This window comes from Cyprinodon variegatus, unplaced genomic scaffold (genome assembly GCF_000732505.1).
Source record: "Cyprinodon variegatus isolate N-32 unplaced genomic scaffold, C_variegatus-1.0 Scaffold451, whole genome shotgun sequence".
In the NCBI taxonomy this organism is placed as follows: Eukaryota; Metazoa; Chordata; class Actinopteri; order Cyprinodontiformes; family Cyprinodontidae; genus Cyprinodon; species Cyprinodon variegatus.
This window is the reverse complement of record NW_015150904.1, coordinates 174,865-197,754: the sequence shown is the minus strand read 5'-3', so window position 1 is coordinate 197,754 and position 22,890 is coordinate 174,865. Positions and strand designations below refer to the sequence as shown.

At 36.6% G+C, this 22,890-nt stretch overlaps 2 protein-coding genes across 2 annotated transcripts in view; both read left to right on the top strand.

Annotated features, from left to right (window-relative positions):
* Window positions 1–507, top strand: part of LOC107093870 (beta-microseminoprotein A1-like) — a 1,229-nt gene extending 722 nt beyond the window's left edge. The window contains exons 3-4 of the mRNA XM_015389178.1: window positions 63–177; window positions 270–507. Coding sequence (XP_015244664.1) covers window positions 63–177; window positions 270–399 — 245 coding nt within the window. The 3' untranslated portion in view covers window positions 400–507. The remainder of the gene's footprint in view (window positions 1–62; window positions 178–269) is intronic.
* A 936-nt stretch (window positions 508–1,443) lies between these two features.
* The window catches only part of LOC107093883 (anthrax toxin receptor 1-like), a 29,739-nt gene continuing 8,292 nt past the window's right edge, over window positions 1,444–22,890 (top strand). Inside the window, exons 1-17 of the mRNA XM_015389206.1 lie at window positions 1,444–1,604; window positions 4,148–4,219; window positions 4,308–4,379; window positions 5,402–5,483; window positions 5,661–5,694; window positions 6,245–6,324; window positions 7,711–7,779; window positions 9,337–9,417; window positions 9,873–9,933; window positions 10,971–11,069; window positions 15,624–15,693; window positions 15,814–15,892; window positions 16,174–16,269; window positions 17,970–18,011; window positions 20,021–20,116; window positions 20,305–20,472; window positions 21,206–21,286. Of these exons, the coding sequence (XP_015244692.1) occupies window positions 1,444–1,604; window positions 4,148–4,219; window positions 4,308–4,379; window positions 5,402–5,483; window positions 5,661–5,694; window positions 6,245–6,324; window positions 7,711–7,779; window positions 9,337–9,417; window positions 9,873–9,933; window positions 10,971–11,069; window positions 15,624–15,693; window positions 15,814–15,892; window positions 16,174–16,269; window positions 17,970–18,011; window positions 20,021–20,116; window positions 20,305–20,472; window positions 21,206–21,286 (1,443 nt within the window). The remainder of the gene's footprint in view (window positions 1,605–4,147; window positions 4,220–4,307; window positions 4,380–5,401; window positions 5,484–5,660; window positions 5,695–6,244; window positions 6,325–7,710; window positions 7,780–9,336; window positions 9,418–9,872; window positions 9,934–10,970; window positions 11,070–15,623; window positions 15,694–15,813; window positions 15,893–16,173; window positions 16,270–17,969; window positions 18,012–20,020; window positions 20,117–20,304; window positions 20,473–21,205; window positions 21,287–22,890) is intronic.

The following is a 22,890-nucleotide window of genomic DNA, read 5'->3' as shown; positions in this document are numbered from 1 at the left end:
ATATATATATATATATATATATATATATATATGTATATATATATTTTTTTTTCCCTTTGCAGAAACACAAAATGAGACCCACTGTCAAGATAATTTTGATTTAACATGGCATGTTAGAGGGACAACTTGGAGGAACAGTGGATGTATGGAATGCGACTGTGAACGATGCTGCAGTGTGTATGTACAAACAAATCACACGCATGTTATTGCCTAATGTGAAGAAAAAAGTCACAGCTACCTTTTTTCTTCTGGTTTCTGTTTGATTTCAGGTATGGAGTTCCAACGGGCTTCCCTGATGACTGCGAGGCTGTGTTTGATGAAAAGGCATGTGAATATACTGTCCACAAGAAAGATGACCCATCCGTGCTCTGTCCTGTTTTTCACTATTCAGGAAAATAAAGAAATTACAAATCCATATGGCCTAAAAGTGATATAAGGTCAGAATTGTATAAAACATGCATCAGTTAATAAAAGCGCTGACCACAATGAACATCCTTAAACTGAATGTGTGGGAAAGAATTTAGTTTGCCTTGAAAAGAAAATCAATAATAAATACAAATATGTCCAAGACAAACTATCAGTTTGTGTAGTTTTTGTGTGTTTCTATATATAAAAAGTACATTAAATAAACATCTGAATTATATTAAAATGTATTCTTCACATATTCAGAAAGGTACAGAAATGCTGCGGCAGTTTGTATACCTGGTGCACAAACTATTCATTTTAAAAACAGTCATTATTACAAAAATATATAAATGGATTAAAAATATAAATGTTTATTTATTCACTATTCTTAATCTATAAGCTAAATATTAACACCTGTGGTAAAAATCTAATTTAGCTGAAAACATAATGGGGATCCAGGATAATGCAGGTGTTTTAGTGTAATTGCTCTCTCTATTTTGCTTTTGTTTCATGTCTGAGTTCCGTTTTACTATGATCTCAAAATCATATAGAAAAGAAAAGGAATTCATAAAACACATGCCGTCTCATGTTGTGTTTAATTTCAGATTTCCATGTTCAGATTAGTGTAATTACATTATTTTATTACCACTAGATGGCAGGAGCAGTAAGAAGATCAGAGTGCTTTGACCATGTTGTCCTCATCATTCTTCCCACTTAGATCCAGGGTGAAAGAGAGAAAACACATGGAATTTTTCTTTTTTTGCAAATACATCCAGGGTTGGAGGTTCTTTCTCTCTGTGCTTTGCACAAACAAAGGAGCAGCATCAGATGTAGTTTGAGGAGCCTCTCTCATCCTTATGCAACCTGGTTTAAACCTGGGGATGAGAGAGTGCCATCAACACCTCTGCTTTGTCTCCCTCCGCCTCTTCAAACTCTGATCAACACTCTCAGCATCTGAAAACATTGAGGATTGACGGAAGAGGATTCAACTTTGGTTGCTTTTTTGGTTTGATTGATTCAAGATTTCCTGTAGGTGGAATGATGCCTCTGTGCTGGAGCACCAGGTTGAAGGTTCTAGTTGTGCTTTTTGCTTTGATGATTCTCCCCATGGCTCTGGATGCTGGAACAAACCAGGAGAGGAGACCGGCTCCACAGACTTCCTGCTTTGGAGGCTTTGACCTTTACTTTGTTCTGGACACGTAAGTTGGACAGCATTTAAACAGACATTATGACTTCAGTAATACAGGGGTTTCACTGTCTGTGCAATGGTACAAAACATACAAAAAATAATATATTTTGTGTATGCTGCATTTGCATATCCATCCCCAAACATCATAGATGCCCCTAATTTCTCTTTTTTTTTTTTACTCCTATCACCAGTTACATATTCCCTTTATTATCTCTAAAGCTGTATAACCTGTTTCTTACTAGTTATGATCTACATAGTGAGTATACATCAAAAGGAAGTAAGGATTTATAATATGTGTCACATGGTTTTGAAGTGCAACAGATCGGTTTCATTGCAGGGGATATTGTTTTTTTTTGTGTTTGTTTTTTATCAGCTGTTTCCGAAATGGGAGTTATAATAACTCTGGTTTAGTTTGTCACCCACCTCCGTTTGTCTAACTCAACTTCACTAAACTTTGACTCCTCCAGTCAAACATAGGTAACAACTTGTCTGCAGAATTTTTCATTCTTAAGACAAAAATGGTTGTTTTGTTTTCTGTGTAGGTGTTTCTCCTTAGATGTGCCTTCATAAATAAAGACGTATTTAGTTAATCTATAGTACTTGATCTTGACAATTTATATGCATTGTAATGTAAAAAAAAAAACACACTTTATTGAATGTTTTTTCAGTTAATGCCACCAAAAAATAGGACTTAAAAGATGTTTTTTCTCATAAATAAAACTCGCAGTTTAACCAATTGCAATTTACAATATTCTTTTTCAAAAGAGTGAAAATGTCAAGTGGTGAAATAATGGCAACAGGCTACTTTCATCTAATGAGATTGTTTAGCAAGGATAAACTGTGCCTTCATCTGTATTCCCCCTTTCACATTTGGTCCTCCAACAATCCCAGAGACCAATTAATTTGATTGGGATTCAGATACTGAAAGCTGTTAAATTAAACAAACAAACAAAAAAATCTTGTTTCAAACTTTTTGCAAGAAGAAATCTGAATAGTGAGAGGTGCACAAGTCCTACAAAATTAAAATTGTCTAACTCTTTTTGTACTGAAATAAAGACATTATTGAAGTGCAGAATAGTTCTGGAGATTACGAAATCTATGCAAATCTAAAGAAAATGCTTTTAAAAATTAACTTAAAATCTGTTGGTAAAAGCTCTGTTTGTGTGTCCTTTGAGATTTAGTTCTATATTAACATTTCTCCTCTTCCCATTTTTGTTGTTCTTCATGTTCCCCCACTGTTTTCTTTATCCTGAACTTTCCTTTGCTTCTTTCTGCTTGTCAACTCTGCTTTTCTCCATTTCATCCAGATGTTTACACTCTTGGCTCAGCTGCTTGTGCTGGGACTTGTGTCATGGTAACGCTGGAAAAATGTGTGTTAGGAAAACTCAAAGCCTTAAGAAAACATTACTAAATCAAAGGAGTTTTTGATAGTAATCAACAGTGACATGCACACAAACCATACAACCTTCTCAAATGATAATTTCCTCCCAAAAGAGCTAAAAAGATCAGCCTTTGTCACAGCCTCAGTGCAGGGCAATGCAACATTTGGAATAGATATGACAGGAGAGACTAGAGCTCCCATTTATCTATGTCCTGTCTGACAGAGATTTGATTACACAGCTGGATTCATGAAGGTTTTATCAATGCAACTTTGTTTACAATAACTTCAAATGGTTTCAGTTACTTAAAAAGGGTTTTGACAGTACCTGATACCAAAGTATGAGACTGCAGCACTGCTTCAGCTCCACGTAAGACAGTTCAAAGCATACATCAATTTAGATCCAGACTGCAAGTTTATGGACTCAGCTGCTCTTTCTGTATATGATTAAATACTACCTGGAATGATCAAATGTTTTATAGGCTGTTACCAACTGTTGAAGAATTACTAATCCAAACTTTAAGCTAAATGGAAGAAAAAGGCAAAGAGAGGCAAAACAATGAAAAAGAAAAGTTGGAAAGGCTTATAAAGACTTGGATGATTTGCTGGGTTGAGTTCCTCATGACTATAAGATTCTTGCTTTCAAAGCAAATAGATTGCTCCTTTAACCTTAAAACTAAGAATACTGTCTATGTATTTTGAGGGGATTTTGGTGCTAGACAAACAAAGAGCTGTATTATTATAAATTGATAACAAAGTTACATGATAAAAACTCTTGAAAAGACCAGAAAAGTTCTGCTTACAGATACTACTCATCCAATTTAGTTTTAGTTATACTTTCCAAAGTAGAATGAGCAAAAATGTTGACCTGTACTTGAACTATTTTGTTAGAGAAATACCTCAGAAGACTTGCAGCCATATTTTCAGTGAAAGATGATCCTACAAAGGAAGGTTGAATTTGATTGGATCCCTCACTCTATTGAATTTGAATACCATGCATACTTTTTCTTACACTTCATTGTTATATACAATTTCTGCAATAATCTATCATTAAAAAATCTTAATAATGAGTAAAGACACAGAATCAAATGAAGGAGGCACACTCTCCTTTCTCACTGTCATCTCTGTAAATGCTCAAACCCATGCTCACATTTAGTTGTCTGCTCTCCTCACAGATCTGGCAGTGTGCAGAACCACTGGAATGAAATCTACCACTTTGTTGAACATCTGGCACATAAATTCATCAGGTGAACCTCCAGTGTCAGTGGGGATAATGATTGTTAAAAGATGATTACTGATTTAAAAGCTTGTATTTTCCTTCTCTCCTTCTCACAGCCCACAGTTACGGATGTCCTTCATTGTGTTCTCCACCGCGGGGCGGATCTTAATGCACCTGACAGATGACAGGTGGGAGCAGATGTCTCAAACTCAATCATAATCTTTTGCTGTCCTGTCATACAGCTTAAAGCAAAGGGGGAATCTGTTGACTTGGACACGTTTAACACAGTTATGATCCATGATTTTTATGACAAGTGGAGAATCCAGACGGATACTTTCTCCTGCAGTTATAGTTTTGTCAGTCTGGGCAAGCAGTTTAGCACTTGGTTAAGACATATTGTGGACAATTTATAATTCCGGAGCAGCAGAGCAAGTTTCATGCTTCCTTCATAAATGTTAAATGCCATGATGTATGGTCTGTTTTTTATGTTATTTGAATACAAAACTAAATTACACATCCCCACCACACACACACACACACACACACAGACGCAGACGCACACATATACCACTAAATCAAAACCAGTAAAATCAATTGCCTTTTTAATTTCACATGAAACTAAACAGGATGCACCTAAATTAAGTTTTATGCAATTGAGGACGATTTGTAGATATCCACACCCTTTGGTGAAATAATTTATAATAACTTTGCCTAGGAGCTTTGAAGGTTCTATTATTGTAGCCCCAATAGCTCCAGTTCCTATATCGTTCACAAGGTCAAAAGTAAGAATTCTACTGAAGGTAGGAAAGGAGCCTCTGGACTGCTGTGCTGATTCTGGTAAGTCTCTATTCTTCCAGATGATAATGTCAAATCCAGAACCAAAAGTATTCTGAAAAAGAACTAGAAAAAGTTGCAATTTACTCAAATTTAGCTAAAACTTACTTTTAAAACAAGTAGGTTTAACAAGACAAAAATTATTAAAGTTGGACCTCTATTAATGGTTCTGCAGAGCACTGGTTCTATACATCTGTTGTGCATTTCTTGTAATTTAGCAAATGACTTGTATTTTGGAAACTGTCTCTGTGACCAACCCTAAGTGTGTCTGGTTTCAATGCAGAGTTATATTCAGTAATGGATCTGATGAAATAGATATTTAGATCAGATAGCCATATCTTATTATCTGCGTTGCTCCTTTTTGTTTTTTGCACAGGGAACGTATCCGTAAAGGTCTGGAGGAGCTCCATGCCGTCCAGCCTGGAGGAGACACATTTATGCATGAAGGCATCATGAAGGTGAGTGTCTGCATCCAACTGGGAGTTGGCTCAGGCTTTACCTCCACCCCAGCTCCAGAAACAAGCACGGCGCAGTCAAGGATCTGCATGTTTTCTTTGTTTACTAGAAAATGAGCTTCACTCCATTCTCCTCTTGCTTTGCTTTTTCATTCTGTTTTTTTATTTTTATTTTTACAGGCTAGTGAGCAGATATACTATGGAAACACAGAAGGTGAGTTTTTTTTTTTGCAAATGTGCTTTCCTAGAAAAACCAAATAATTGGCCTTCTTTCGTTCCTTCTGGAACCACTTTGACACCCCTGTTCTAAACCTTTCTTTCCTTCTCTCATCTGAGCGTGATTGTTTGGATCAGATAGTTAAAAACTTTGTGGCCCTACAAATACCAAAAAACTCTATCCCAACAGGTGCAAAAGTGCTGCAAATTGGTTAACAATGAATATATATAAAAAGCACAACAAAGAGAAAATGAGGCTACAATACACAAAACTAGACCAACGAACCAAACACATGCAAAAGAAAAGGTCAGCAAAAGAGAAATGCTGCAATCAGAAAATAAAGAGAAACAAACAGTGTAAAAGAACTGTAAAATCCTGCAAACACGAAATTCATTGATGCACAGTAATGTCTATGGTCTGGTCCCATATAAATTGATGGTAGACTCTCCCTAGTGGTACTTAATGTATTTGCAGTGCTTTTGCACCCCTTGGCCACCTTCAATTACCCATGGCAATAAAAAACATTTTCATCTGCTTCTTTGTGCAGGTTACCGCACCGCCAGTGTTATCATAGCGCTAACAGATGGAGAGCTGCATGAGGACCTTTTCCTCTACGCAGAGATAGAGGTAAGACAGAGCAGCAAAACCTAAAAAGAATCTTTAATATGGGAATGATCAACTTATGGGCCAGATGAAATACTGCTATGACGTATATTATCTTTTGATCTCTCCTCTGTCTCTGGGCTCTAAGGATTTAACCGCCCCTCAGATCATTCAGGGATTCTGTGTGCAGAGTGTCTTTAGTCCCTGCTTTTTTCAATCCATTCCAACTTTATTTATAAAGATCTTTAAAATTTCTCAAAGGACCAAAGTACTGTATAATGAAACAACATAACACTGTTAGACAGACTCAAAAAATCCATACAAGCGTAAGACAAAATTAAAATCAGAACTATAAAATCTATGATAAAATCAAACTAAAATTAATTAAAAATAATGTATCACAGACTAAAATCAACATCTCACACAGTTTAAAAAGCTAAGGCAAAGAGATGAGTGTTTAAGAGCAATTTAAAATCAGACAAAGAAGTAGACAATTTAATTTGCAATGGAAGGTTGTTCAACATTTTTGGAGCTGCCACAGAAAAAGCACGATGGCCCATAAGCTTCCATTTAGCTTTTTGCACCTGAAGAAACAGCTGATCGGCTGACCTGAGTGAACGGGAGGGCGCATGAAGGTGCAGCAACTCAGAAAGATAAGATGGAGCAAGACTATGGAGAGACTTCAAAACAAATAAAAAAACTTTAAAATAAATCCTGAAATGTGCAGGGAGCAAGTGTAATGAGGCTAAAATTGGGATAATATTTACAAGTGCCAGATAAAAGACGTGCTGCAGCGTTTTGCACTCTTTGAAGTTGAGCAATGTTAAAGGCACTAAAAACCACATAAAGTGTGTTACAGTAATCCAGCCTGGTAGTGATAAAGGCATGAATTAATGCCTCTAATAGATCTCTGGAGAGAATGGGCTTTAGTTTGGCCAAATGCCTTAACTGAAAGAAACTTCACAGTTGCCTTTAACTTACTATCATATTTAAGATCAGCATCCACTTTAAAGCCCATTATTATTTATGTCCTTAGACACAAATGAATAGGCTGGTTTGAGGTTTCCCTGAGCTGGAAATGAGCTTATTGGAAATTGTAGGGGGTCCAAATTACATTGACTTTCATCAGTAATCTTCAGTTGCATCATTTCTTTAAAAGTTAAAAATCAGCACTCTGTTTGGCATCATATTGTAGCGTAAAATTTCTATTTTATATGGTATTTGAATGTTGTTTAGGCAGTAAGAATACAAAAACAGTGCTACTAATCTGCTTGTCAAGCCATAGGAAAAACAAGGAGTCCTATTTACGGTAATGTTGTGAGTGATGCTGTAAAAAGCAGAGGTATAATTGAAGCCAGGCGTTTGAGCGTCTTCCTGTTTTCACTGTGAATCTGTGTGCATACCTGACAGGCAAACCGCTCCAGAAGTCTGGGTGCCTCAGTTTACTGCGTTGGCGTCAAAGACTTCGATGAGACACAGGTGTGTGTTTTTGAAGTTTCAGTCTCATGACATCAAAGCTTCATGATGAGTAAGTTACAGCTTTAACATCTAAAAACCCAAACCTGTACACTTTGGAAATCCATGTGCAGTAATTTTATATCTGCAAAGAATAAGAAACATTTTATTATTTAAACTTTGTTAGCTTAATTACTGTAGCATGTCATGCCAATATCACACGTCTTTCTTTTTACTTGTTTTTCATGGTTAATACAAGATCATTTATTGTTTTCACTAAGACTGGCAGTTCTAAATTTCACAGAACCTTTTTTTTTCTCACATTTTTTCATATTACCACTACAATTATTGTTGTATTATTATGATTTTGCCATATACCGTATTAAAACACTATCTGCTCCAATCAGTCTACAGTTGTGATGCTGCTGGAATAACTGATTTTTATGCATGTGTCTCTAAGAGCTTTGAACATCTAGAAAACCTATATTTTTTCCAAAATCATCTTCACAAAATTCCGACCAAATGGATAGAAAGCTGCTGTTAATAATAAATGTAGGTAGCTTTCCAGGAATTCACAGTTGGATTGAAGAATGTACTTTGACTGGGCGTTTTTAATGGTTGAATATGCTTTGATCCTAATCAGCATATGATCTTGATATTCTAGATCTGTCGTTTGGAGGTTTTGTTCCAAAACTGCCCTGAATTTAGCCCCATTAATCTGTCTATTATCTCTGACCTGCCCACCTGTCCTTGGTCAAAGACAAAAATCCAAAAGTGTGATGCTGTTTCCACCAATTCTTATCAACTAAAGGAAACTTAATTACGTTAAGTTTATCTTTCATTATAATCTGCCTCCTGTACCTAAAAGACAAATAGTCATGAGCGGTTAAATGAAGTCTTGGTGAAATTTTTCCTCAAATTTTCAAAATGTATTTGGCTTAAAATATGTTCAGGATAAGGAGGTTTATCACTATACATAGTGTCTTCCATGAAGGAAAAACCTCTCATTTGTGTAATCGGACCAAAGCCATGTTGCTCTGTTTCAAGCGCTTTTATAACCTGCTGCCAGGACTTCCTATTGCTTTATTTTTGCCACTTTTCTAACCTAGCCAGGTGATCGAAGCACATAATGATGAGTTGTACATCAGCTGATTCTTACACCTGTACAGTGGATCTCTGCAGCTTCTCCAGAAATATCTTAGGATTCTTGTGTGGAAAAGGGAATAACTAAAATACAAATGTCTGGCTTAATTCTTGAGCCTAACATAGTTTGATAAACTGCAGCATTTGTAAAGTTCGAACATACAAGGCAGCATGCAGGAGACATCCTCTAACAAACCTCTGGGTTCTTCATCAGGATTTATACACATAGTACTTTGTGTTGGTCTATCACTTTAAATCCCAAAGAAACACAATGAAATTTGTAGTTGTAAAAGGAAAATATTTACAGGGCATTGTCAGTGCATGATAGAAATGAGTAATGACTAAGCAAAAGCACAGGTTGAATAATCAAATATGTTAAAGCTCCAACACCACCATCTGGCCTATGATTTGAAGCTGTAATGTTTTGTTTTCTTCTAGTTGGCGAAGATCGCTGACAGTAAAGACCACGTCTTCCCTGTAAATGATGGATTTGAAGCTTTGCAAGGAGTTATTGGTTCGGTAAGCTTCCCTCCTCTCCCCCCACTCAGATTAAGCAAACAGTTTTTATCAGAAGGACAAAAAGAAGTTTTACTTTATTTCTCTTTATTTATGAGGCTCGTGCTAAGATCCTTATTTTTGGAAATCATTGTACTTTTGCACATTTAACAAAATGGTGGAAAAAAATAAAAATAATAAGCAGTACAGGTCAGACAGCTGCAGACATCTGGATCAGGTTTAGTGCAAAAAAAGGCTGCTGCTTTTTTTAACTCATGAGTGTGCCACTGGGTTGTGAATTAGGACTCTGTCACTTGTCACACTGGAGATGTTTCTAGACTGTGAAAAATGTGGGGAAAACTTTAACAGCTCAGTGGTTAATCCAAGCACACCTTAAAGTGCTCTGTGGCTCAAAAATGGATGACGGATTAGAATTACTAAAAGAAGCAAATGTCGTGTTTCTCTGTCTTTCTCCCAAGATTCTGAAGAGGTCCTGTATTGAGATCCTGGCAGCAGAGCCGTCCAGTATATGTGCAGGAGGTAAGAACTCCCTGAAAAAAATTCTAATCTAAATAAGTAATTTTTTCTTCAAATGAGCTAATTTGTTCTTGAACTGAGGAGGTTAGCGAGACACTTTGCCAATGGAACAAGATTATTTACATTTAAAATAAGAAAAAACGGTATTGTCTAATTTCAAGTGCATATTATCTAATTATCTTATTATAAGAATGGATATACTCATTCCATTGGAAAATCATCTTATTTACCTGCTCAAATTAAGGTTAAATACATTTAATTAAAGAAATTTTTACTTATTTTTAGATTGTTTTTGCAGTGAGGGGAGTGACAAGGCTTTCGTTCGACTCTGTCTCTGTCAATTTATAAACCCCAACTTTACAACTTGTTTTCACCTTGTGCCAACGACATTTCCATTTCTTCTTCACTGTATTAACTATTGAGAAAAGGAGTATTGTATTATATAGATAAGATTTGTTGCACCTTTGCTTTTTTTGTTAAGTTTACAAAAAACGAAAAATACTGTTCTCATTACAGCAAGTAAGGAGATAAATGAGGATAAATTTGAAGCACAAAATTATATCTCACATATGTTAGCTCAACTATCACATAATATAAATGGCATTTTATCAAAATATTTACAAGTTTTGTATTTTTAGTTGCGTTCAGACTTGCAGCTCCTGCTAGTTATATCGATTTCCCTAAAATTGAGAAACAGACCCAGTCAATAACCAATCACAGTCGATAAGATGCACCTCATCTCTTCAGCACAATGTTTAATAGAATTTTTTTAAACCAAGAAAATTTTCATTTTTCATTTAAAATGATTAGTTGGATTTTATACACCATGTATATGAGTTAATGGTCATTCTGATCTAACAGCATGCTTTAAAATTACTGACTTGATTTGGAAAAATATTGCAAAAGCAAATTTTACTTTGCAACTGTTTCCTACTTTCAAGCCTCTTTTTAGGCTTAGCTCTGTTTGCATTTATTGTTCATTATTAAACAGTTGCTGCTGAGTTGATAACGTGTGTCTCTGTCTTATGGTCTCTGACCAGAGTCATTCCAGGTTGTGGTAACAGGAAACGGGTTCCTCCATGCCAGAAATGCAGACAAAGTGTTGTGCAGCTTCCGGATCAACGACACTGTGACCAAAAGTAAGGAAACCATCACAGAAAAACATTTCCTGCTTACACCACATACTGTTAGTGAGCAGCTCAGCGCTGCTTTGGTTACCACTCAGTTGTTTTACAGCTAAATGCGCTGAAATAAGGGAAGGGGCCAGGTTAGTGGTCTGAACAGCTGGAATCATCCATGATCAAACAGAAGCTTAACTGGTGCTACTCACGGCCTGTTTTAAGGCAACACTGGGTTGTTTTATAGGGGGATGAAGGGATGCGAAAAAGGGATAAAAGAAAGGCAGTACCACACACAGGGCAAACAAAGATAAAAGTCTGTATGCAAACAGACCCCCAAGTTTTTACAAGCTTACTGTAATGGTGGTAAAACTAAACCCCCTACTGTGCTTGATAACCATTTTTTCCTGGTTTGGTTGATATCATTTCTCAGTATTTTCCAATGTGCACAATTTCTGTTTTTAAAATTTTCTTACGTATTTTATTATAAGCTTACTGTGATAACTGGACATTGAAGCAATTATTGCAAATCTATCATAAATCAGTATTGCTATCTTCCTTCAGGGCAATACGCTTCTCAAGAACGTCTGTACACAATCTTTTTGGAATTTGTTTATTTCCAATCAGAGGTAAACTTTAAATAAAGATAATTGCACCATGTTTGGGTTTCAGAGGGATAAAAGCTTTTTCTTGAGTTCTTTCTTACCCCTTTGAATACTTGGCATGTCTCATCAAATGGTTAAAAAAGGAAAGCAGAACGGTGACACGACATGTGCAAAACAGATGAATCGGTGTTTGAGTTTGTGTTTTCAGGGGGGAAAAAAAGGATCAGCTGAAATAGCCATGCCTGCAGGGAGTTGGCAAGTCTCATCCCAAGCTGTATCTGTTAGGTGACAGATGTTTCAGTGGACAAGTGGGTGATTACTGTGAAACAGGAAAAAACTTTGGATTTCTCTATTCCGTTGTGAGTGAAAAAAAAAAAAATGTTTTCTTCAGTTGGATAAAGTATAAAACAGGCATGTTTGCCTTTGGCTTTAAGAACTAAAATATTTTTCTTCCTAGTCTACAGCTGTTTGAAAAAGTGCTAATACCCCTTGATTGTTCCCCTCTTAAACAGAGGGGGGTAGAGTACCCAAAAATTATACTTTAAGGTATAGTGGAGGATTTTTGCGAAATTTTGAAATGACCCGCCCCCTCAATTTAAAAAGAAAAATGCACACGAACAACCCTTTATTTTCTCCCAAGAGAGAACGCCTATTAAAGACATATGAGAGCATTCACGACCCGTATCTCCTCGAGGAGGGGCAGGTAGGCAATGATAAGACAGCTGCTTGGATGGATCTCATCTCAACCATATTTATAGATAAAAAGTTTCCCCGCAAATAAGACTACTGGTACATAAAAAAATCAGGACATGCTTGTATGTGTGTGCTGCAGTGGGAATTGGACGTATTTTCTGAGAAAATAAGGATCTGTGGCCACCTTATTCAATTCAGTTCAATTCAGTTTATTTTTATAGCACCAATTCACAACACATGTCATCTCAACGCACTTTACAGTTCACCAGATCATACAGTCAAATTGATTCAAAGTTTTTTATCTAAGGAAAACCAGTTGATCGCATCGACTCATTGACTCAAATGCAATCCCTCACACTAAGCTTGCTTGTAGCGACAGTGGAGAGGAAAAACTCCCTTTTAACAACAAGAAACCTCCAGCAGAACCAGGCTCAGTGTGAGCGGCCATCTGCCGAGGCCATCCCTTCTGTAGCTATACAGGGTTGTATAACCACTAACAATGCAAATTACAAAATAAATTAACTTATATTTCCTGGAAGGGTACAATATAGAGGTAGATAACTTTTACTTGCAGTAATATGAAGTGGATTTCTCCAAATAGGATGCAAACTTTACCTGTCGAGTGGAAACTTTGCAACCGAGGCAGCAGTGGGAGCCATGACCTGTGCTTTCAGTGTACGCCATCGCATGAAATAATCTCCAAAAAACACTCTGGTCTTATTTCTCTCTTTTGAGGCCTTTCTCTTCTTCGCATACTTTTTGTATACTCTTTTTCTTTTACGACCCTCTGCCATTTTCAAAGAACCGCAGTGAGAAAGGCGAGCTTCAATGACTGTCTGAAACCGTAGTTCAGCACATAAAAGTTCACATACGCAGAAAAAGATAGCTAACTGAGGACGGGGAACGTAGGACGGCCATACGTAAACATATCACCAGAATGATTGACAACTTGGAGGACCACTTATTTAGATGATCCACCCGGAAATAAAAGATTGTCCTCTATACCTTTAAGTAACAGTAGAACTACATTAACTTTTTAAAATCAAGTAAAACTTAAGTGTTCAAACAGGATAATTATTTTTTCATAGTTGTGGCTCTTTTCAAAAGCTTATACTTTTACAATTTCTGGAAAAAGTCACATGGTTATACCTGATCACTCAACCATTTCCAGTTCAGTTCACACTGTTTTTCCCGTCAAAGACATTTTTTGTTTTGTAAGTTACTAAGGTAAACTGCTTAAAACTCAAATTAATTTCTTCAAAACCAATTCTCTTGTTTTTTTCAAACATGCTGCAGTTTCTCCAGAATCTACTTACTGACTTTACTGGCAGTTATCTCTCATTGTTTATATATTTGTCTTCCTCCGAAGCAAAAATGTCACATATTTTACTGGTTAAGGCTAAACTCTGGGCACTTGCCTGGACCTTGCAATAAAACATGACCTTTCCTGGAGTAACAAGTCCAATAAAACATCATGACAAAGGCTTAGGATGCTTGCCAAATCCTGACCCTTAAAGGATCTTCTGGAAATTGTGCAGACGACAGCAAATCATTTCCCATCAGCTCATAAACTAGGATTTTCTCCTGCATAGCTTCTGCTTTAAAGGGGTTATTTGAGTCCACGGACGGTGCAGAGATACTCTCAGTTATTTGGCCTTTTTTCTTCTGGCCATTTCAGCCGTTTTTGGCAGAAATTCACCTCCTCTACCTCCAATGCCCCTCCTCTGCATTACCGCTTGTGTTTGTAGAGCAAACAGCTCTATTTACATTGTATAATTAAATTGTATGTAATGTTTTTTATAGGTGTTTTATATATCTACTAGTGTTTTTCTAGCTATGGTTTTACTAAGAAAAAAAAATTGTTTTTTGTTTTTTGTACTGACTTATCCCTTAAATACAATTCACACTATATTTTTCCATTTTATTAGTCCACGTTTTATCTCTATAGCCCAGCTAAGCCCATTTTAGCTGATGAGTGGCTTAGCATTAGGAGTTGCATCATTTCTATCACGGGATACATGTGGGCTTTAATATACTGACTCCATGCTCAGTTCACACCTGGAGAAGCTCTCTTAATTCTTGGGGGAATTTTGATTGACAATTTTGTTAACGATGGAGTTATTCCTTTTGCATCATTTCCTACCATTTTCCATCTGCTCACCCTTCTTTGATTAAGCTTGAATACAGCATTCTGTGAACAATGAACTTCTTATGTGGCTTGCCCTCCTTTTGGAGTGCCATTTACTCTCCTCTGGGGATCTGTCCATTCAGCAGCGTTCCTCATGACTGTATCTCCTACCAACACAGACAAAGAAACCTTTTTAGAGACTCAGGAAACACTTGCAAGTTCTTAACGTTAATTAGCTGATTGTGGAGGCAAACCATTAAAAAAAATAAAATAAAATAATATATATATATATATATATATATGTTTTTTACTCTCTACTTTTTTGAGACACTGCATTTTGAGTCCTCACAATTTGCAAAGTAATATTCACTTTATGTGTAATGAAACAATACATTATATGAGTTTTTCTTTCCAGAGTAACGGACCAAAAACATTGAGCTTTTTCATGATATTCTATTTATTTGTACCTCTTTGCATAGTTTATTAGATTTCTGAGACTTTTCTCCCCTTGTGTATCTCCAGTCTCACCTTAAATAACTTACCATGGTTTAGGCTAACAATCAAGGTTTACTATAGCAATATTAAGCTTAGTTTTTGTGTCTTTCAATATAGGATGGTTTTTTTTTTTGGAAGGATGGTTTTACCATGTTGTATAGCGGAGGTCTTCAACAGGGGTCCGTGACCCCTAGGGGGTCCATGGAGGTACTGCATGGGGGTCGCGAAACTTTTGGTTGATTAGACTTTTTTTTAAATATATTTCCCCCTGCAGTTTTTTTCCACTAATTGAAATGTCTTTAAACACATTAACATGAATTCAACACACTGAAGTAAACAGATAAATTGAGGCAGAAGATGTCTTCAGTCATCAATGCACACATTCAGCGACACACAGGAGATCTTTCAAGCTGGGCACCGTTTCTTTTACAACACCTGTCCCATCACCCAGGAATCAGAATCAGAAATACTTTAATAATCCCAGGGCAAAATTACTTTTGTTACATTAGTTACTAGTTTGATATAACACAATTTCATACCATATATATATAATAAGGGGGTCCCCGCTACATCTTGCATTGGTTTGGGGGTCCTTGGCCTGGAAACTTTTGAAGACCTCTGTTATATAGTCATTATTTCTGTTGGTTTCTCCAGTGATGAAGCCACTGACTGTTGAGGACACATATCTCCTCTGCCCTGCTCCGGTCCTTCAGGAGGAAGGGATGTAAGTATTTGAGTTCATTTAAATAAACAAGGGGATTCATGGAGACCTGTTTGGTGCTTCTTTATGAGAAAGACAGTTTGTAAATTACAACTGAGAAATTTTTCTTTTTTTCCTCTCTAGGGCAGCAAATCTGGATGTCAGTATGAATGAGGGGCTCAGTTTTATCTCCAGTTCTGTCACCATTACCACTGTGAAATGTGTAAGTGTAAACTGTCAAGCAGCAGTAGCAAGTTAACGGTTTTCTAGTCCACGAGAAACAAAATATAGAAGAAGGAAATGCACATGGAATATAAGCCTTTATTGCCTAAAGGATGCAGTTGCAAAGAAACAAGGTGTTTATTCAGAATTAAAGCTTTGAAGTAAGTTATTTATTATAGAGAAAAGCAAATGGGCTTCTTGAATACAAAACATTTAGCCAAAAGATTTAGCTTTTATTTAGGACTGTTTTAAAAGACCTTGCTGATATTCTCTCTGTTACAGTGGGACGGGACCATCCTGGCCGTAGCTTTGCTTATCCTCGTGCTACTCCTGGTTTTGGCTCTTCTCTGGTGGTTCTGGCCTCTCTGTTGCACTGTGGTGAGTTATCTAAAAGCATTTTTCTTGGGTCATTAAAATGTAAAAATGCATTTTTTTTTTTTTACATTGCATCTGGTCCAATCGTTTTCATTTTAGAGGCCTTTTAAAAATGTTCTCACCCCTTCTTCAATGCATGTCATTGGCATTTTAAGTGGTAGACCACCACAAACAAATATAGGTGTAGCAGAGTGTAAGAAAGAATATACATGATTGTTTGATGTTTATCTTTTTACAAATCGAAATTTGATTTCCTGAGACAAAACTTTCTAGAGCAAATTTTTTGCTAAAATCTTTGCTAGTGTTTTTCAGAATCACATTTTACCCATTCTTCTTTGGAAAATAGCTCAAGCTCAGTCAGGTAAAATTGGAAGCTCCTGCAAAATCAGTTTGAAATTTTTTACAAAAGATTCCTAATTGTATTTAAGCCTGAACTTTGATAAGGCCATTCTAACACATGCTTTAATCAAGGGCATTCCATCGTGGATCGGCCTGTAACCTCTTCAGCAGCCCTGCGTTGAATATTATTCAACTTTAAATCCAATCTAAGCAGTTTCCCTGTTCAAGCTATATAAAACAATTCCCATAGCATCCTGCTGCCACCACCATGTTTTATGGATTTGCAGTGGTAGTTATTTTATGAGTCCATACATACCTTGTGCTGGAAATGTTAATGTCTTAAAAAAATCATTTATGGTTTCAAAAGATCACAGTAGGCGAGCCCTGGGCTCCCCCTCCCTCTAAATATATTCTCTAAAAGTAAATAAAACTAGTCCACACATGACACCCTGGAATAACTTAAAATAAAAGTAAACAACACTATGGGCTGCTAATGTTTTGGGGTTAATGTATTTATTACCTTGAAATTTCTAAAGAGAAAGATAACGGATCAAAAAAGAGGATTTTTCTTGTGAAAAACATATCTGTTATTTAGCAATACATAAGATAACCAGCCTTGAAATTAGACACAAACAAAGCCCATTGGTTACCAGCAATTGAATAACAATCTCTCCTCAAAATTCTTTTTGCTGTTTAAGCTGGAAAGTTGGAAACATCCAGAGAGAGATGTCAGCTTTTACAACATGGCTTTCTCTGTTCAGTGTTCCTGTCCTTGCTCATTTAGCTCCAAATTCAAGTTTGATGTGCTAGAACGTGTTTCGGAAAAACCTTGCAGGGTTACCATGGGGAATCCCAGTCTGGTCCAAGATATCGAAAGCAGGCATAAAAATCCTAAAAACATTATTAAATTGGATTTCAAATAGAAAAGTTTGCATTAATCATGATGATGATAAAGCATCAATGCTGTTCATCTGGCAATATGAAAAAAAAAACATGGTGTTAAAATCAGGTAATTTGGAAAGTCTTCTTGTTGGAATATAATACTAATCTATAGGTCATTTAATAAAGAAATTTGGAGAAGAAACACTACATTTATGAGCTGGTTTCCTTTTATTAAACCTAATTACCAATCCCGGGCAAAAAGAAGATCTGTGAAGCAGGTTTTTAGGTCAGCGCTCTGAGCTTGTAAATAGTGGAGAATGAAATGAAAACAAAAGTTCCTCAGCCATATGCTGTTGTTTAACCATCCTGTTGCAAACAGGAGACACATTGCTCTGCATACTATTTAAAAGGTTTGTGATAAATATGTTTCTGACCTCTAACTTGTGCTGACGTTTTGTTTCATGTTTGTTTTGCTCCCATAGATCATCCATGAACCCCCACCACCACCTGTGGAGGAAAGCTCGGTAGGGACAACAGTGTCTCCGCCTCCTTTCTGTTTATTACAACCAAAACTCCTCATGATTTAAGATCTTAGCAGCTGCCAGTGTTTTAGTTTTGTAATTGCTGTTTAAATGCTGACTTTAACAGTTTAAACCTCAATGACCAGGCCACATCTTTCATTCATGCTCCGGCTCATAACTCTATTCGCTCATTTTGGTAATTCATCAAATCTTATGTAAGTTAGTTAACGTCCGTTGGGATAACAGAAACATTTCTTTTCCTCACTGTTTGTGAGTTTAGTTTTTTCAATAACATTTCCTTCACAGTAAGAGACCGAACTCCTGTCATTCAGATACAACTTTATTGTTTCTTTAAGACAGTGAAACAAAAGTCGAGTTTAATTTCACTAAATTATTGGAAAATTGCATCAATCAATACTCTTAAGACCTTTTATATTTTTCATGACCTTGTAATGACAGACAGCATGATTCAGACTTGCTGGTTTAAATGTGAAGGGGAAAAGAACATGTAGATCTATAAAAAAAAAACGAGCAGTTTTAAAAAAAATCATATATTTTATTTTCTGAATTGAAACAGTAGGCATTGCTAATGTTATTTTTATTTGCCTAATACAACATTTTTGAGAGAGGTTTTTGGTTGTTAGATCTTTGTTTTATTTTTGCCTCTAGTCCAGTCATTTTCACAAAACGTTGGATTTCTCCCAATTACCTTGAAATCTGTCTATAATAGATTTATCAGCTCCACCCAGCATCTTCACATAATAAAAGTGAAAGCACTTTTATTATTAAGACTAATTCAACAATATGAAACAAATCATATTGAGGTCGTGGACATAAAGCCTTTCTTTCTGAATGATATGATGGACATTTCTATGGTATGCTGGTGAAGACTCTCAGTCATCCAGGTCATAGTCATTTTAAACTGTTTCTAAGTTTGAAGGCATTTTGTTTCCCTTCCAGGAAGCTTTTTCAATACAAAATGTCAGAAACAGCATTGATTTTGAGGCTTTATAGAGTGGACCAAAAACAAAGCCTTGTTTTGGCTTAGAAAACATGCAAATTGAACCGGACGTACAGGTCCGCCCCTTCTGAATGGGCATTCGTTGGGTTCTTTGTTAGCCTGCAATACCAAATACCTGTCTATGTTTCTGAAAGGGGGCTCGTTAGAGGGAACTGTTGACCTGGTGGAACAGGCGAGGTGCTCTGCTTCCCTGCATGGGGTCAGTTAAGATAGGATGCATTTACTTTGACTTAGTCTCACATGTTGAATAAAAAAAGATGTTTATAAAGTGGATGTTAGTATATTTACATAAGCTAAATATTCAGAATCATTGCTTTTACATAAAGATGTCTAAAAACTATTAAAGTTGACCAGCTAGTAAATATCCATCCTGTAATTTTATGAAATTATGAAGAGGGAAAATATAGTGCCACAGGTGAAATATTTGTCTTTTACAAAATCCATAGTGCTGCAAAACAAACAAACACACAAACAAAAAACAAACAAGCAAAAAACAAAACAAAACAAAAAAAACATAGATTTTAACTTTCCATGTTGAAGTTAATGTGAGTTTTGGTGAAACTTTGCTAAGTATTCACAGCTCTCCCTTTCCCTGTTCTATAAATAAATCAAATAGCTGAGAGAGATGTTTCTGTTAGCCAACAGGCATGATGTTATAGATTGATAAACGTTGAATTCAATTAAGGCAACAGTGTCTCCATTAGAAGATAAAAGCAAATGGCATCTTACAGTCTACTGCAAAAAGTTAACATCAGGAGCTGAGAAGAATGGAAACAGAGGTAGTGAAAAAAAAATATCCACAGCTCACTGGTTTAAATATGCTGCAATATTACTGTAAGATTTTTGATTTTTTTTTTCACAAAGGATAGCAATAAACGTGGTGGGGCATCTGTATGTCTGTTTGTACCTGGAGGAAAGTTTCTTATAAGGCAAACACTGAAAAAAATGTATAGATCCATGTTTGAAATCTCTTTATGATGCCCTTTCATAGGATGAGGAGGACTTTGAAACCCCTAAGAAAAAATGGCCGACAGTAGATGCGTCCTACTATGGAGGAAGAGGAGTGGGGGGGATCAAAAGGATGGAGGTATGATGGTGCTAAACTTTGACGCATGCAAATTGGATTCTGCTCAAAAGGAGATCTAAGCGATGACCTCTATGCTTTCAGAAAACAACAACAGCACCAAAACTCTGTTCGTATCATTTCAGTAATCAGCGGTATAAGATATGTCATAATTGGAACTGATTAATGAAATGAATGATGACCTTTACCAGGTCCGCTGGGGTGAAAAAGGCTCCACAGAGGAAGGAGCAAAGCTGGAGAAAGCCAAAAATGCCAAAGTGAAGATGCCCGAACAGGATTATGAACCTCCGACCACTCGGGTTCTCAACAATGGCATGCAGAAACCTGCAGCACCTCGGAAGTGGTACTCACCCATTCAGGTACCAGAGCAGGAACACAACAGGCATTTACTGGGCAGACCCCCCTCCAAAATAAAGTAACTGTGATAATTCAACCAAAGCGACAACTCTCCACTGCTTAGAATACGCATCATACATATGATTTCTGAAACACTTTCTGAAGTATGTTGTGTGTTTATTTAAAAAAACATTTATAATTTGCTAATATACTATAGGCATGTTTCAAAGTTCTTCAGGATTAAAGGCTTTTTTCTCAACTGTGAAGACGTGTGAAGAATAATGTGCATTTTCTGCGGACATGCTAGCCAGGATGAGGATATCAAAGTAATGACATAACACTAATGTTGAAAGGAAAAAGCTAAGAGATGTGTAAAGGTAATGATGTTTGGTGACTGCTGGCTTGTGGCGCCTTCCTTGAAGGCCAGTATGGGGTTAATGGATTGAAGCCGTTCCAGTCAGCGGGGGATTGCTAATAGATGCCAGACTCCTTTTGGACTGACCTCCTGGGAGAACGACTGCAGAGCCAGCAGTTTAGGAGGAAAAACAGCTGTTTTCTGCACACATCCCTGAAATATTTACTGTTTAAAACAATATGAAGAGGCACTTCACAGCAAATGTGAACAATATATGTTTGTCACTTTGAAAATTCTTTAAGAATTTTTTCGAAATGTGAAAAAAGCAGTTTGTCGGTGTTTTTTTTTTTTGTCTAAAGGTTTTCTGCTAAAGTAAGATTTGATATCCCTTTTCTTTGCAGAGCAAACTGGATGCACTTTGGGTTCTTATGAAAAAAGGCTATGACCGCGTATCTGTAATGAGACCTCATCCAGGGGACAAGGTAAGCACATAGAAAAAAAACCCAACAAGGGTCATATAGCAGGCTTTGCCTTTGAAACCGCCTTGACAGTACTTTTAACAAAAAGAAAATTACAAATTAATGAGTCGCTTGCATTTAAAAATAAGTTGAAAAAAGAAAACAAATAAAGCCGACCAGCTGTCTGCAATGAAGTGTGAACTGAAAGCCTCATGGGAAAACTTGTGGTGAAGGAGCAGAACGTTTGGCTACAGAGCTTTGCAATGCAAAGCTGTCTGGTGAAGTCATTATGAGGAGGCCAAAGTAATGGCTCCAAGGCCAGCTGCAGTGGGAGGGTAATAGTGCAATGACTTCAAAAGTTGGCAGCTCAAATTTTGTGAAAAAAAAGAGTAAGTCTGAAGGAATTTTATTTGTGATAATCCTTAACCACAAGAGTTTATGTAATGCTTCGCATTGCAAACGTCAAACAGCAAACTCTGCAAAAAAAGCTCCACATTAACAGTCAGAGAGGACACATACAGCATCACAGTTTAAAAATTTGCAATGTGCATCAATTAACTTTTCATGTTTGCATAATATCCCTTATTTTATACAAGCGTCTTTCTATATCATATACAACACCATGCTGCTAACACACAGACCTTTGCACACCGTCTGGGCCTGAACTGCTCCCATTGTTTTTACTGTGTAGCTGTGCAGGATGGCACACAGCTGTGTGGATGGTTCAGTTTAAGGAAGAATATACAGCTGACTTTAGATTAAATAATATCCATGTGAGCATGACTTAGAGGTGAGATCATTTCAAGTCGAAGAAACTAGGAGCTCTGTTTGATGTATTTTTAAACCTGGACTCAAACCCACCAGGTTCTCTTTGTCTGGCAAATAGGCTGGAAATGTGCACTAAGTCCTGCTCAATGGCAGAAAACTTTCCATCTAAGACTGTGCATATAGAAATATGTGAGCACACAGGTGATTTCTGACTGTGTTAAAATAGCTGAATGTTTTAGGGAAAGTTTTGCAGGTTTTTCATAACTTGTCATTGTGTGTTTGAACCACTATGGAAAAGCAATTTACAAACAGAAGGTTTACTTTATAATTGTTAGCGGACTTTTACACATTCCGTCACATTGCAATCCCAAACTATTGGAGTACTATTCATTAAGGTTTTGTGTGGTACACCAAAACAAAGAAACAATGACTGGCAAGTGGAAATGAGATTATAGCTTTCTCAATTTTTACAAATAAAAATGCAAGAAATAGGTATGCCTTTTTATTAAATCCTCTTTACTTTCATGGTTCTAAATAAAGTTTAGTTTAAACAACTGCCTCCAGAACTTAATCAGTAAGTTCTGGAGGCAATTAGCAAACAGTTACCACTTTAATCCTAATCTCAATATAAATCCAGCTGTTCTGTCAAGTCTTGAGAGTGTTTTTTCCCAAAGAGCTTTAATGAACTAACAGCATAAATAAGACTAGTGAACTCCGCTGACAGATAATTAGTCTTGCACCGATACCAGTAGCAGGACCCCCATCCAGCACTAAAATGGTGGTATCGGGGAGTACCAACAAATAGGGCACCAATACCGTTTTGAGAGCCTAAAATTAAGTATTGTCTTCTATTCCAGGTA